The sequence below is a fragment of the Peromyscus maniculatus genome, chromosome 21 (genome assembly GCF_049852395.1).
Source record: "Peromyscus maniculatus bairdii isolate BWxNUB_F1_BW_parent chromosome 21, HU_Pman_BW_mat_3.1, whole genome shotgun sequence".
In the NCBI taxonomy this organism is placed as follows: domain Eukaryota; kingdom Metazoa; phylum Chordata; class Mammalia; order Rodentia; family Cricetidae; genus Peromyscus; species Peromyscus maniculatus.
In genome coordinates, this window is record NC_134872.1 from 26,726,369 (window position 1) to 26,739,239 (window position 12,871).

The 12,871-nt window shown below is 51.5% G+C and overlaps 1 protein-coding gene across 1 annotated transcript in view; it reads right to left on the reverse strand.

Moving 5' to 3' along the window:
• Window positions 1–7,250: 7,250 nt before the first annotated feature.
• Tysnd1 (trypsin like peroxisomal matrix peptidase 1) overlaps window positions 7,251–12,871 on the reverse strand; it is a 12,986-nt gene continuing 7,365 nt past the window's right edge. The window contains exon 4 of the mRNA XM_076557180.1: window positions 7,251–8,034. Coding sequence (XP_076413295.1) covers window positions 7,817–8,034 — 218 coding nt within the window. The 3' untranslated portion in view covers window positions 7,251–7,816. The remainder of the gene's footprint in view (window positions 8,035–12,871) is intronic.

The window sequence follows — 12,871 nt, forward strand, 5'->3', positions numbered from 1 at the left end:
GATCCTATCCACCCCCCAACCCCCGCCAGCACTAGCTAGCTGCGCCTCCTTCACGCATGTGCGTAAGGGCTGAGCTCCCGGTGTACGCCCAGCCCCGGGTCCTGCATTGGGGACTTTAAAAAGGAGAGTGGAACAAGTGTATCTTTTGGTCAAGTGATGGCCTGGGGAAAGAGGGGTTAAGCCCCAAACTGGAGAGCTGGGATGTCGCTCAGTAGGACAGACTGCCTGTCTTGAGTGCCTTAGGTTTCTTACCCAGCACTACAAAAGAGGAGCTTAGAGGTTGCTTGCCTGTAATCCTAGTACTTGGGAGGTGGAGACAGGAGCGTTAGAAATTCAGGGTCATCCTTGGCCACTACAGCCAGCTTGAGGCCAGTTTGGGCTTCCTGAAATCCTGTCTCAAGATGAAACCACTACCACTACCACTACCAAAAGCATCTCTTGTCTCCTACTGTGGTGAGGAAACTTGAAGGCTGGAAAAGGTGTTAGACCTCTCTTCCATGCTGAAGTCAGCAGCACCGGGCAGAGGAGGGAAGTGAGCATGGGTACAGAGTGGCAGAAGCAGGGCAGAGATATGAAAGCCAGAGCGTTCTAAGCTGCAGTCTCTAGGGAAAAGTAAAAGATAGGCTATCTGTCACAATGCACATATTGTCCCCTGTCCTAGGAGCAGTGGACAACTGGGAGATCACTTTTATGTCTGAGCTGGGTGTACTAGCGCATGCCTCTACTCGCAGCCACTGAGGAGGCTGAGACAGGGGGATCACAAAACATACATATATATTGGGGGGGAATACTGTTTCTTTCCCCCCCTTTGAACACTTATTTTTATGAGAACTTCACTCATGAATACCATATTTACCTCATTTCCATCCATCCCTCCAACTCCTCTTATGTCCCCCAGCTCCCTCTCAAGTTCATGATCCTTTCTATAATCACTACTGTTGCATGTACAGAAACTTAGAGACTGAACCTACTAGGTCCATTTAATATTGTTCTTATGAACATGTAACCACGCGGGAATGTATAACGTTAGTGGGGGCTTTCCCTAGAGAAGCCTGACTCATACTCTCTCTGTCTCTGTCTCTGTCTCTGTCTGTCTCTGTCTCTGTCTGTCTCTGTCTCTGTCTCTGTCTCTCTCTGCAGCCGTTGATCAGATCTCTCTCTACAGGCTCTGAAGTAAGAGCCTATAGCTCTTAATTTAGAGATGGGACCGTGTGTGTGTGTGTGTGTGTGTGTGTGTGTGTGTGTGTGTGTGTGTGAAAATAGGATTTCAGGAGAGATGGTTCAGTGATTAAGAGCACTGTCTGCTGCTCTTCCAGAGAACCCAAGTTCAATTCTCACACCCACATGATGGCTCACAACGCTCTGTAACTCCGGTTCTGCAGGGATCTAATACCCTCTTCTGGTCTCTGAGAGCACCATGCACATAATGTGGTGTACAGACATACATGCTGGCAAAACACACATACATATTTTTTTATTAAAAAAAAGAACTTTTATGTCCAATGATCTTGATGTGGGAACATGTGATCAATCTTATCTAGGAGACATTGGTGCTTGGAATCACCTCCAGCTGGAAGGGGACTTGGTATCCTCCTAAAAACACCTTGATTTTATCTGCCCACAAGCCCAGGCTGCACATTCCTGTTCTCTATACCTGGGGCATACACAGATCATAGTCAGAGACGTAGGAGTCTGTACCTACTTCTCCAAGCCTCTAGGGCCTCCAAAGAGAAACCATTGCCAAGGTGTGGGTACGGAAAGCCTTTGGAGCTACGCCTGCCTTAACCCTGCCTCACAGGGAAGTCTAAGGAAACTGCTGGATGAATATGGGATCAGCCAGGCATAAGAGACCCTCTGTGTTATTTAATGGCCTTCAGGGCACATGTGGTCCAGGACAGCTACAAATTCTGTCAACCACAAAATCAACCATAAACTTAACTTAAAATGAGAATGATTTTTTGTATTCCTTTTGCAACTTGATTGCATACTTGTTAAGAACTTTGTAAATGACAGTTCTATGTCATATTATCAAAAGATTGGCTGTGATTGACAACTGATTAGTGTGCCACACCTCTAGGTGAATCTTGAATAGTCCAGAGCACTTCCTGTGGACTCTGGCCTAATCCATGGGTTAAACTCTTGGCAGGTTCTTAATATGATGGGGTTATTGGGAGTTGGAGGACAAGATGTGGGGCCTAGCTGGAAGAGACACTGGACCAGGCACTAGACTGTGGGGGTTATGTGCCCACCCCAACCTCTTCCACGGAGAAGTGAGGAACTTCCTCTACCACATGCTCTTGCCGCCATGATGCTCTGGCCAAGCAGCCTGGAACCTTGAGGCAAAGTAAACCTCTCTTCCCTTAGGATGTGTGTCGGGTATTTTGGTAACAGTGACAAAAGGATTGCTAAAACACCCTGGATTCATCCTGGGCTCTGCAACTGCCGAATGGTTTTTATCTCCTTTTATTCCCCTAACCGAGAGACTAAGGCAGGTGTCTGACTCTGACATGAAGAGGACAAGGACACCATACACCAGTTCTCTGGATGTGTGTTACTTTTTTTCACTGCTTCGACAAACTATCAGACTGAGCAACTTGAGATACCATGGGCTTACTGTGGCTCACAGACTGAGAGTACAGTCCATCACAGCAGGGAACACACAGCCACAGGGGTCCTGTTGTGGGATAGTTGATCACGCTGTGTGAAGATGTGTTTCTGTCTTACCTCACCTGCCTAAGACACCTTCTGACTGGTTTGATAAAGAGCTGAATGGCCAATAGCTAGGCAGGAATTCTGGGAAGAGATAGGAACTCTGCGAAGAATCTGAGAGGCCAATGAGACAAGAAGGAAGTGGAACTTACATTATGGAGGAGGGGGTAACGAGCCACATGGCAGATGCAGATTAATATAAACAGGTTAATTTAAGTTATAAGATGTAGTTGGGGACAAGCCTAAACTAAGGCCAAGCTTTCATAATTAATAAAAAGTCTCTGTGTCATTATTGAGGAGCAGATGGTTCAAAGAAAGTCCAACTACAGTGTTCCGCGGTGGCAAGAGTGAGGTGCAGCTGAGACCCCGCCCCTCCTTACCTCCCAGCCAACCAGGAAGCAGAGAGATGAATGCTCCGCTCCCCTGCTGCTCCTTTTGGCTCCGTCTGGGACCTCAACCCTTGGGATGGCGCCACTCATGTTAGAGCAGGTCTTCCCGCCTCAGCCAAAGGTCTCCGGGAACATCCTCACAGACATGGCCAGAAGTCTGTCTCCTGTGTGATCCTAAAGCCTGTCGAGGTGACAATGATTAACCATCACAAGCAGAGAAGTCACTTTGCTAGACTGTTGGACCTCAGTTTCTGGCACTGGCCTAGTGCCTGGTTCCCCAGGAATCCACTGATGTTTGAAATGTTACTATTTAAAATTAAGATGTAGAGGCTTTGGGCATTGCTCAATTGAGAGAGTGCTTGCACGTATAAAGCAAGCCCTGAGTTAAATCCCTAGCGCCACATAAACCAGGCATGGTGGTGCGTGCTTGTAATCCTAGCACTCAGGAAGTGGAAACAGGATGATCTGAAATTTAAGGTTGTTATTGGCTACATAGTGAGTTCAAGGCCAGCCAGGGCTACATGAGGCAAATTTTTTTTCTTTCTTTTTTTGTTGTTGTTTGTTTGTTCATTTGTTTTGAGACAGAGTTTCTCTACATAGCCCTGGCTATTCTGGAACTCACTAGGCAGACTAGACTGGCTATGAACTCATAGAGATCCACCTACCTCTGCCTCCCGAGTGCTGGGACTAAAGGTACTCGCCACCACAGAATGCTAAAGACATTTTGTTGTTGTTGTTGTTGTTGTTGTTGTTGTTGTTGTTATAATTAAGATATAGTTGGGTGATAGTGGCCCATGCCTTTAATCCTAGCACTTGAGAGGCAGAGGCAGGAGAATTTCTGAGTTCGAGGCTAGCCTGGTCTACAGAGCAAGTTCCAGGGCAGCCAGAGCTACACAGAGAAAAAGTGTGGGATCAAAGGCATGCACCACCACACCTGCTACAAGGTCAGTTTTAGTTATCTGCTCTTTGCAGCTGGAGACACTGGGGCCCCTTCAAGGAAAATTGGGCAATGCCACTCAACTAGTAAAGCAGAGGAACTGAGCCTTGGATAGAGGCGCCTTGAAGTCAGGAAGTCTCCCAGCAGGAAAGGAATGGTCCCTAAAGAACCACTGAGCAAGTGATGTACAGAAGTATGAGAACATGACTGGACACATGCCTATTGGTGAAATTATTAAGGCCACTCCACAAAGTTAAAAGGGAGGTTTATTTTGTGGGGTAACTTACAAGTGAAGGGATAGTTTACAGGGTCTGAGAAAGGTGTGGCGCAGTCCAGCAGTGTTCTCTGGAGAACTCTGCTTGGTCTATCTCTAGCGTCCAGGGTCCAGGAACCAAGAGAGCTGGCGCATCTGGATCTCAGGTCTTCAGGGTCCTCTCTTGGCCCCGCCTTGTAGGCATGACAGTTACCTAAGCCTCAGTGAGGGTTGGAACTTCCAGATCAAAGCTGGAATGGCTACCCACTACACATGCCATGTAACATTGGACAGAGACTGATGGAGATGGTTAACCTGCTCAGTCCTGGAGCTTGGGAAAGTTGAGGAAGGCTTCCTGGGGGAGCCAGGCATGGGCATGGATGGAGGAGATCCCTACTGGCAGCCTGCAGGGGAGGATGTCATCAGGCTTTCTTTGGACCACAAGCTCCCAAATAATGACATGGGGGAGACTTCTTATTAAGTATGGAAGCTTGGCCTTAGCTTAGGCTTACTCCCAACTAGAATTGGTTAAAATTTAAATTAGCCCGTTTATATTAATCTGCATTCTGCCACGTGGCTTGGTTATTGCTCCTCACTACTGTATGTCCAACATGCTTCATGTTTCACTGGTGAATCCCACCTCTCTTCTTCCCAGAGTTCTTATCTCTTCCCAGAAGTCTTGTCCATCCTCTCCTGGCTAGCTATTGGCTGTTCAGCTCTTTATTAAACCAATCAGAAGGTGTCTTGGCAGAGACACATCTTCATAGTGTACAAAAGGATTGTCCCATAATGGGATTCAAAATCCTGGGAGGGAGAGCGAGCTGGAAGGGGAGGCATGGCAGATGCTATGGTTTAAAGTGATGTGTTTGGTTTCAGATTGACAAGGGCTAGGTTTGTGATGGTTAATCTTGACCATCAACTTGATGTGATTAATAGATGCCCAGATTAGTAGAGGTCTCTGGATGTGACTTGGAGGGCATCTGCAAAGAGATGCAGGCAGGTCCAACCTTCGGACATTGCAACATCTTCAACATGTTTGAGACCATGCAATCAGCTTACAAAAACAAAACAAAACAACAAAAACAAAAATAAAACCACAAAAACTTGTGAGCCAGAGAGATGGCTCAGTAGTTAAAGTCCTTGTCTCACAAACAGGACCTGATTTTGGATCCGCAGTACCTGCATAAAGGGCAAATATGGTAGCGTGGCTGAAATCCAGCCCTGGGGAGGTAGGGGCATGACCTGGGGTCATATCCTGCCCTGGATCCTTTCTCTGCTGCCTGCATGCAAGGGCATGGACTGCTCTATTCCACCTTGCCCTCCACTCTCCATGATGGATGGACACACGTAAAACCGAGCCAGAACAAACCCTTTCTCACTTTGTTTATGCTAGGCATTCTGTCATGGTGATGAGAAAATCAACATGTCAGTCCCACCTCCAAGGACTGTCTCAAAACATGAAAGCCAAGATACTCTTCTGAAAAACTTGCCGGGCGGTGGTGGCGCACATCTTTAATCCCAGCTCTTGGGAGGCAGAGTCAGGCGGATCTCTGTGAGTTTGAGGCCAGCCTGGGCTACAGAGTGAGTTCCAGGAAAAGGTGCAAAGCTACACAGAGAAACCCTGTCTCAAAAAAAAAAAAAAAAAAAAAACTTGTATTATTATTGTGCATGTGTGTGTGTGCGCGCGTGCGCGACACATAGGCACACATGTGGGGGCAGAGGACAATTCTGTGGCATTGGCTCTCTTCCAGCTTTGCATGCCTTCTAGGGATTGGACTCGGGTCATCAGGCTTTAGCAGCAAGCCTTTATTGCCTGAGCTATCTTGCCAGCCCCTCAAAGATTATCTAGTGGTGGCCCAACAGCTTGTTGCCAAGCAGAATATTTGGTCCAGGACAGGGTCTCCATAGTTCCTCCAGTGTCTGTCCCCAGGCTCTTCCATGTCACGCCTCACTGCCCACCCAGCAGTGTCCAGAGTCTTTGAAACTGGAGATCCGGGTTCACCACTTGACAAAGGCCTCACTCTGTCTCTGAACTTCTGGGTGGCTGCAGCAGCAGCAGGAAGGATTGGTAGTCAGGATGCAGAAATATCCTGTTCCATTCTGATTGCGTGTGTGTGCATGTGCGTGCTTGTTTTCAACAGAGACAGGTGTCACTATGTAGCCCTAAGAGGTCTGGAACTTGCTATGTAAACTACGCTGGCCTCGCACTCACAGAGATCTCCTGCCTCCGCCTCCCAGATTCTGATCCTCTTACCTTCATCTCTCTAGTGTTGGGACTGCAGGCATGGGCCTCCATGCTCAGTGCTGAGGATCAAACACACGGCTTCATGCATTTTAGGAAAGCATTCTGCCAACTGAGAAACATTTGCAGCCCCCAATTACTTTTTGTTTTTTTGAGACAGGGTTTTTCTATGTAGTTTTGATGCCTGTCCTGGATCTCACTTTGTAGACCAGGCTGGCCTCGAACTCACGGAGATCTGTCTGGCTCTGCTGAGATTAAAGGTGTACACCACCACCGACCGGCCCCCAGTCACTTTTTATTTACTTGTCTTTGTTGTTGCTTTGGTGGTTTTGTGTGTGTGTGTGTGTGTGTGTGTGTGTGTGTGTGTGTGTGTGTGTGTGTGTTACAGGAGATCCAAACCCAAGGTCTGACATACCAGGGCAAGTGACCCACCACCAGGCCACACCCTCAGTCCTCCTCATTCACTTCTGACCCTGTCTCCATCCACACCTAGAGCCTCTGCATTCCGGACCTCTTCACAGACTGGCTGTCAGGCCAGGCCAGGCCTTTCCAGGACCCTTTCCTGCCCCAGGTGGCATGGATGAACGCAGCTTTGGGCCAGGCTGGCAGACAAGGCACAGGGAGAGGAAACCAGCTGGGAAGCAAAGGAGCAGGGTCCCCTGCCAGGGGCTGGCCTGTTCCCCACTGTGCCTTGGAGGAAAAGCAGCCGGTACAGAGAAGTGAAGCCATTCAGACTGTTTATTCCCAGCCCCCACCACACACACCACTCGCAAGATCACGGGCTCCGGGCTAGAAAATGAAGGCACTGTGTCAGAGCGAAGGCCCAGGTGACTTTCGGGTATTTGCCTGAATATCAATGTAGCAATGGGAAGACACGCCTGTTATTGGCCGCTGAGACTCTGGGGCTTCCAAGCAGAGTCCTCTACCTGCCGAATACGGAGTATCGGGCAAGAGCCCTGGGGATGGCCACTTCAGGTGACCAGGGGCTGAAAGGAGGAGAGATGCTGAACCAGGAAGGGGGGTGGGTGGGGGTGGGGGTGGGGTGGTGTTGGGCCGCCCTTCCAGCAGCATCTGCCCGATGGACCAGAATCCCCAGAAGGAACAATGACGGGCGAGTCAGGCTCAGGAAAGCACCCCGAAGTGGATCAGAGACCCACAGTGCTGCACAGTCAGCGGGTGAGGATGAGGGGGTGGCTTGGGCCGCGCCCTGGCAGGCGACTCAGATGTCAAAGTTGCACATTTCACAGCCATAAAGTGGTCTGCCTCGTCCCGGAAGAGGGACACTCTCAGAGCTTGCTCCGCGGGACTTCCGGCAGCGGCCGCTGCAGCCGCCACACCACCTTGACCGGCTCAGTGGCGTGGTCCAGCTCTCGGAGGCCGCCCAGGTCGCCGGTCTGGCTGTACCGCTGCAGGGCTGGCTGGAGCACCGTTATGGGAATGCTGAAGTTCAGGTGTGGGTAGGTGGCGCCCGTGTTGTTGTCCCGAGTGTTGCTGGCAACGATGCCTGTTGGGGGCGAGAGCAGTGAGGACGTGAAGCAGCAGGTGAGGTATCCACGGCCCCACCCAGGGGGGACCTTCTCCTGGGAGTCTGGAACCACCCCCCCATTGACAGGTGCTTTCTGCCATGGCTTCTGCTTCTCGTACCTCACCCACCTCCAGCCATGATCTCCTTCGTACCATCCATATGAAATAGCCTAGCCGACTTCTTTGGTCATCTTTCTCTCCCACCCCAAAGGGCAGGATTCAGTGTGTGTTCCCACAGCCTGTGCAGAGGCCCTCAAAACAACCACCAAATGAACCAAAGGCAAAAAATGAGCCAGACTCACATTGCTTTTGGCCCGCTCTGCTGGTTAGCTTCATGTCAACTTGACATAAACTAGAGTAATCTTGGAAAAATCAAACTTCAGTTGAGAAAATCACCCTATCACCTTGGCCTGTGGTGGATCTTCTTGACTGATGGGGGAAGGCCCAGCTCACTGTAGGTGGGTACCCTAGGCTGGAGATACTGGGTGCTCTAAGAGAACAGGCTGAGCAAGCCATGGAGAGCAAGGCAGTAGGCAGCACCCCTCCAGGGGCTCTGCATCAGCTCCTGCCTCCAGGTTCCTGCCCTGTTTGAGTTCCTGTCCTGACTTCTTTCGATGATGGGACTATGATGTGTAAGTGTGCTGTGGGATGATCCTTCTGTATGCTGTGAATATACAGTACTCTCATTGGTTAATAATAAAGCTGTCTGGCCTATGGCAAGGCAGGATAAAGTTAGGCGGAACAGTCAAACTGAGGACTCGAAGTAGGATGGAGTTGAAGAAGACACAAGCCAGCCGCCCAAGAAGTGAGATGCCAGAGGACCAGTAAAGTCACAGTCACGTGGCAATACATATTTTAGTAGAAATGGGTTAATTTAAATGTGAGAGCTAGTTAATAAGCCTGAGCCATTGGCCAAACATTTGTAATCAAAATAAGCTTTTGTATGATTGTTTGGGCCTGGGCGGTCAGGACAGAAAAGCTCCACCTCCGTTTACATATGGCACTCAGTGGTTAAAAGCATTTGTTACTCTTGCAGAGGACCCAGGTTTGAGTGCCAGCACCCACAATGGCAGTTCACAACCATCTGTAGTTCTAGTTCCAAGGGATCTGAAAACCTCTTCTGACCTTCGTGAGCACCATGTTCATGGTGTACATACATACATTCAGAAAAAAACATTCATACACATAAAATAATAAAGAAAATAGACAAATCTAAAAAAAATATTTCAGAGAAACCATTTTATACTTACAGAGGGCTCAACTAAATGCTGGTGCCCCTGTGTATTAATATCCAAATAGAGAAGCTACCTTCATGCAGCTACTACGCCCTCTACATTAATATCTTGTCATCAAAAAGAAAAATGTTACAACCAGGCTGGCCTTGAACTCACTGAGATCCTCCTGCCTCTGCCTCCTGAGTGCTGAGATTAAAGCCAAACACCACCACATCTAGCCTTCACTAGGCACTTGTTTCTAATCCTCCTGCCTCCGCTGTTGGGATTTAGGTATGCACCATCATACCCAACATCAACCCGACACTGTAAAGCAAAAACCAGGTAGCTGAGGTGGCCCAGCGGGTAAAGGTGCCCGCCCCACAGGCTGATGACCCGAGCCTGACGTTGGAGCCATTGGTGGAGGAGACAGCCGACGCCCGAAAACTGCCAGGATGGACCTCCACACTTGTGCCATAGCACGTGTGCACCTGTAGTTATAGACACAGATGCACCTGCATGCAATAGCAATAAATACCTTTAAAAGGGCTGGAGAGGGGGCGTGGCAGTTAAGATCACTTATGCCTATAGAGGACCTAGATTTGGTCCCCAGCATCTTCATAGTTCCAGAGGATCTTATGCTCTCTTCTGGCCTCCACAGACACCAGCATGCACACGATGCACACACATATATGCAGGTAATACATTCATACACATAAAATAATCCTATTTTGTTTTTGTTTTTGTTTTTTTGAGACAGAATTTCTCCGTGTAGCCCTGGCTGTCACAGAAGTTGCTCTGTAGACCAGGATCTGCCTGTCTCTGCCTCCCAATGCTGGGATTAAAGGCATGCACCACCACCACCCGGCTTAAGTTAAAAAAAAAAAAAAAAAAAAAAAGAGGTTGGCTGTGGTGGCTCATGTCTGTAATCCCAACATTCAAGAGGCTATGTCAGGAGGACTGCTCTGAGTTCAAGAACTACCTAGGCTTCGCAGCGAGTTAAGGCCAGCTTGAGCGAAGAGTGACCCTGGTCTTGAAGAAAGCGAAGAACCTGCCACAAGTGTGAGTCACTTGCTGGAGCTGTGACGCACAAGGAGGGAGATTTGCAATTCTAGCTGGACACTGGAGTTGAAAGCAAGTGCAGACACACAGGCTGCCCAGAGTAAGGCTCACCACTGCAGGAGACCAGCGTTGGAATAGGCGAAGGCAGAAATAACAGCGGCCAGCAGCACAGACCAAGCAGCGAGCGCTACACACACAACCTGGGAGGCGCCGTGTGGGGCTGTTTGCTGTGCTAGCAAAACAAGACTCCAGTTGGGTGGTTTTGTTCCTTCATTGGTTTGTCTGGTGCTATAGATCAAACGCTCTACCAACTCTGTCTTAAAAAATCCTGACTTCAGTACGGCGGTGGCGGCGCACGCCTTTAATCCCAGCACTCGGGAGGCAGAAGCAGGTGGATCTCTATGAGTTGGAGGCCAGCCTGGGCTACAGATTGAGTTCTGGGAAAGGCTCCAAAGCTACACTGAGAAACCTGTCTTAAAAAAAAAAAAAAAATCCTGACTTCATCACCAAGCTTAAAAATTGGTCGTCTACGCCTGTGATCCCAGTACTTAGGAGGTAGAAGAGAATTAGGAATTCAACGTCACCCTTGACTATGTATTACGTCCGAGGCCAGTCCAGGCAACATGAGACCCTGCTGTCTCAAAGCAGAACAAGGACTGGACAACCACATATACAGTAAAAAGGTTCCCCTCTTGACACATCCTGGGTCATCACTAGGCTTCCAAGTCAGTCTGGCAAGTTAAGCAGTGTCTGCCCACTGACCTTGCCTTGCCCTCCACCCCGCTGTGTTCACCCCTGCCTTGCCCTCCACCCTGCTGTCTTCACCCCTGCCTTGCCCTCCACCCCCCGCTGTCTTCACTCCTGCCTTGCCCTCCACCCCGCTGTCTTCACCCCTGCCTTGCCCTCCACCCCCCGCTGTCTTCACTCCTGCCTTGCCCTCCACCCCCCACTGTCTTCACTCCTGCCTTGCCCTCCACCCCGCTGTCTTCACCCCTGCCCTGCCCTCCACCCCGCTGTCTTCACCCCTGCCTTGTCCTCCACCCCGCTGTCTTCACCCCTGCCTTGCCCTCCACCCCGCTGTCTTCACCCCTGCCTTGCCCTCCACCCCGCTGTCTTCACCCCTGCCTTGCCCTCCACCCCGCTGTCTTCACCCCTGCCTTGCCCTCCACCCTGCTGTCTTCACCCCTGCCTTGTCCTCCACCCCGCTGTCTTCACCCCTGCCTTGCTCTCCACCCCGCTGTCTTCACCCCTGTCTTGCCCTCCACCTGGCTGTCTTCACCCCTGCCTTGCCCTCCACCCCCCGCTGTCTTCACCCCTGCCCTGCCCTCCACCCCGCTGTCTTCACCCCTGCCTTGCCCTCCACCCCGCTGTCTTCACCCCTGCCCTGCCCTCCACCCCGCTGTCTTCACCCCTGTCTTGCCCTCCACCTGGCTGTCTTCACCCCTGCCTTGTCCTCCACCCCGCTGTCTTCACCCCTGCCCTGTCCTCCACCCCGCTGTCTTCACCCCTGCCTTGCCCTCCACCCCGCTGCTTTCACCCCTGCCTTACCCTCCATCCCGCTGTCTTTACCCCTGCCTTACCCTCCACCCTGCTGTCTTCACCCCTGCCTTGTCCTCCACCCCCCACTGTCTTCACTCCTGCCTTGCCCTCCACCCCCCACTGTCTTCACCCCTGCCTTGCCCTCCACCCCGCTGTCTTCACCCCTGCCTTGCCCTCCACCCCGCTGTCTTCACCCCTGCCTTGTCCTCCACCCCGCTGTCTTCACCCCTGCCTTGCTCTCCACCCTGCTGTCTTCACCCCTGTCTTGCCCTCCACCCGGCTGTCTTCACCCCTGCCTTGCCCTCCACCCCGCTGTCTTCACCCCTGCCCTGCCCTCCACCCCGCTGTCTTCACCCCTGTCTTGACCTCCACCTGGCTGTCTTCACCCCTGCCTTGCCCTCCACCCTGCTGTCTTCACCCCTGCCCTGCCCTCCACCCCGCTGTCTTCACCCCTGTCTTGCCCTCCACCCGGCTGTCTTCACCCCTGCCTTGTCCTCCACCCCGCTGTCTTCACCCCTGCCCTGTCCTCCACCCCGCTGTCTTCACCCCTGTCTTGCCCTCCACCCCGCTGTCTTCACCCCTGCCTTGCCCTCCACCCCGCTGTCTTCACCCCTGCCTTGCCCTCCACCCCGCTGTCTTCACCCCTGCCTTGCCCTCCACCCCGCTGTCTTCACCCCTGCCTTGCCCTCCACCCCGCTGTCTTCACCCCTGCCTTGCCCTCCACCCTGCTGTCTTCACCCCTGTCTTGCCCTCCACCCCGCTGTCTTCACCCCTGCCTTGCCCTCCACCCTGCTGTCTTCACCCCTGCCTTGTCCTCCACCCCGCTGTCTTCACCCCTGCCTTGCTCTCCACCCCGCTGTCTTCACCCCTGTCTTGCCCTCCACCTGGCTGTCTTCACCCCTGCCTTGCCCTCCACCCCCCGCTGTCTTCACCCCTGCCCTGCCCTCCACCCCGCTGTCTTCACCCCTGCCTTGCCCTCCACCCCGCTGTCTTCACCCCTGCCCT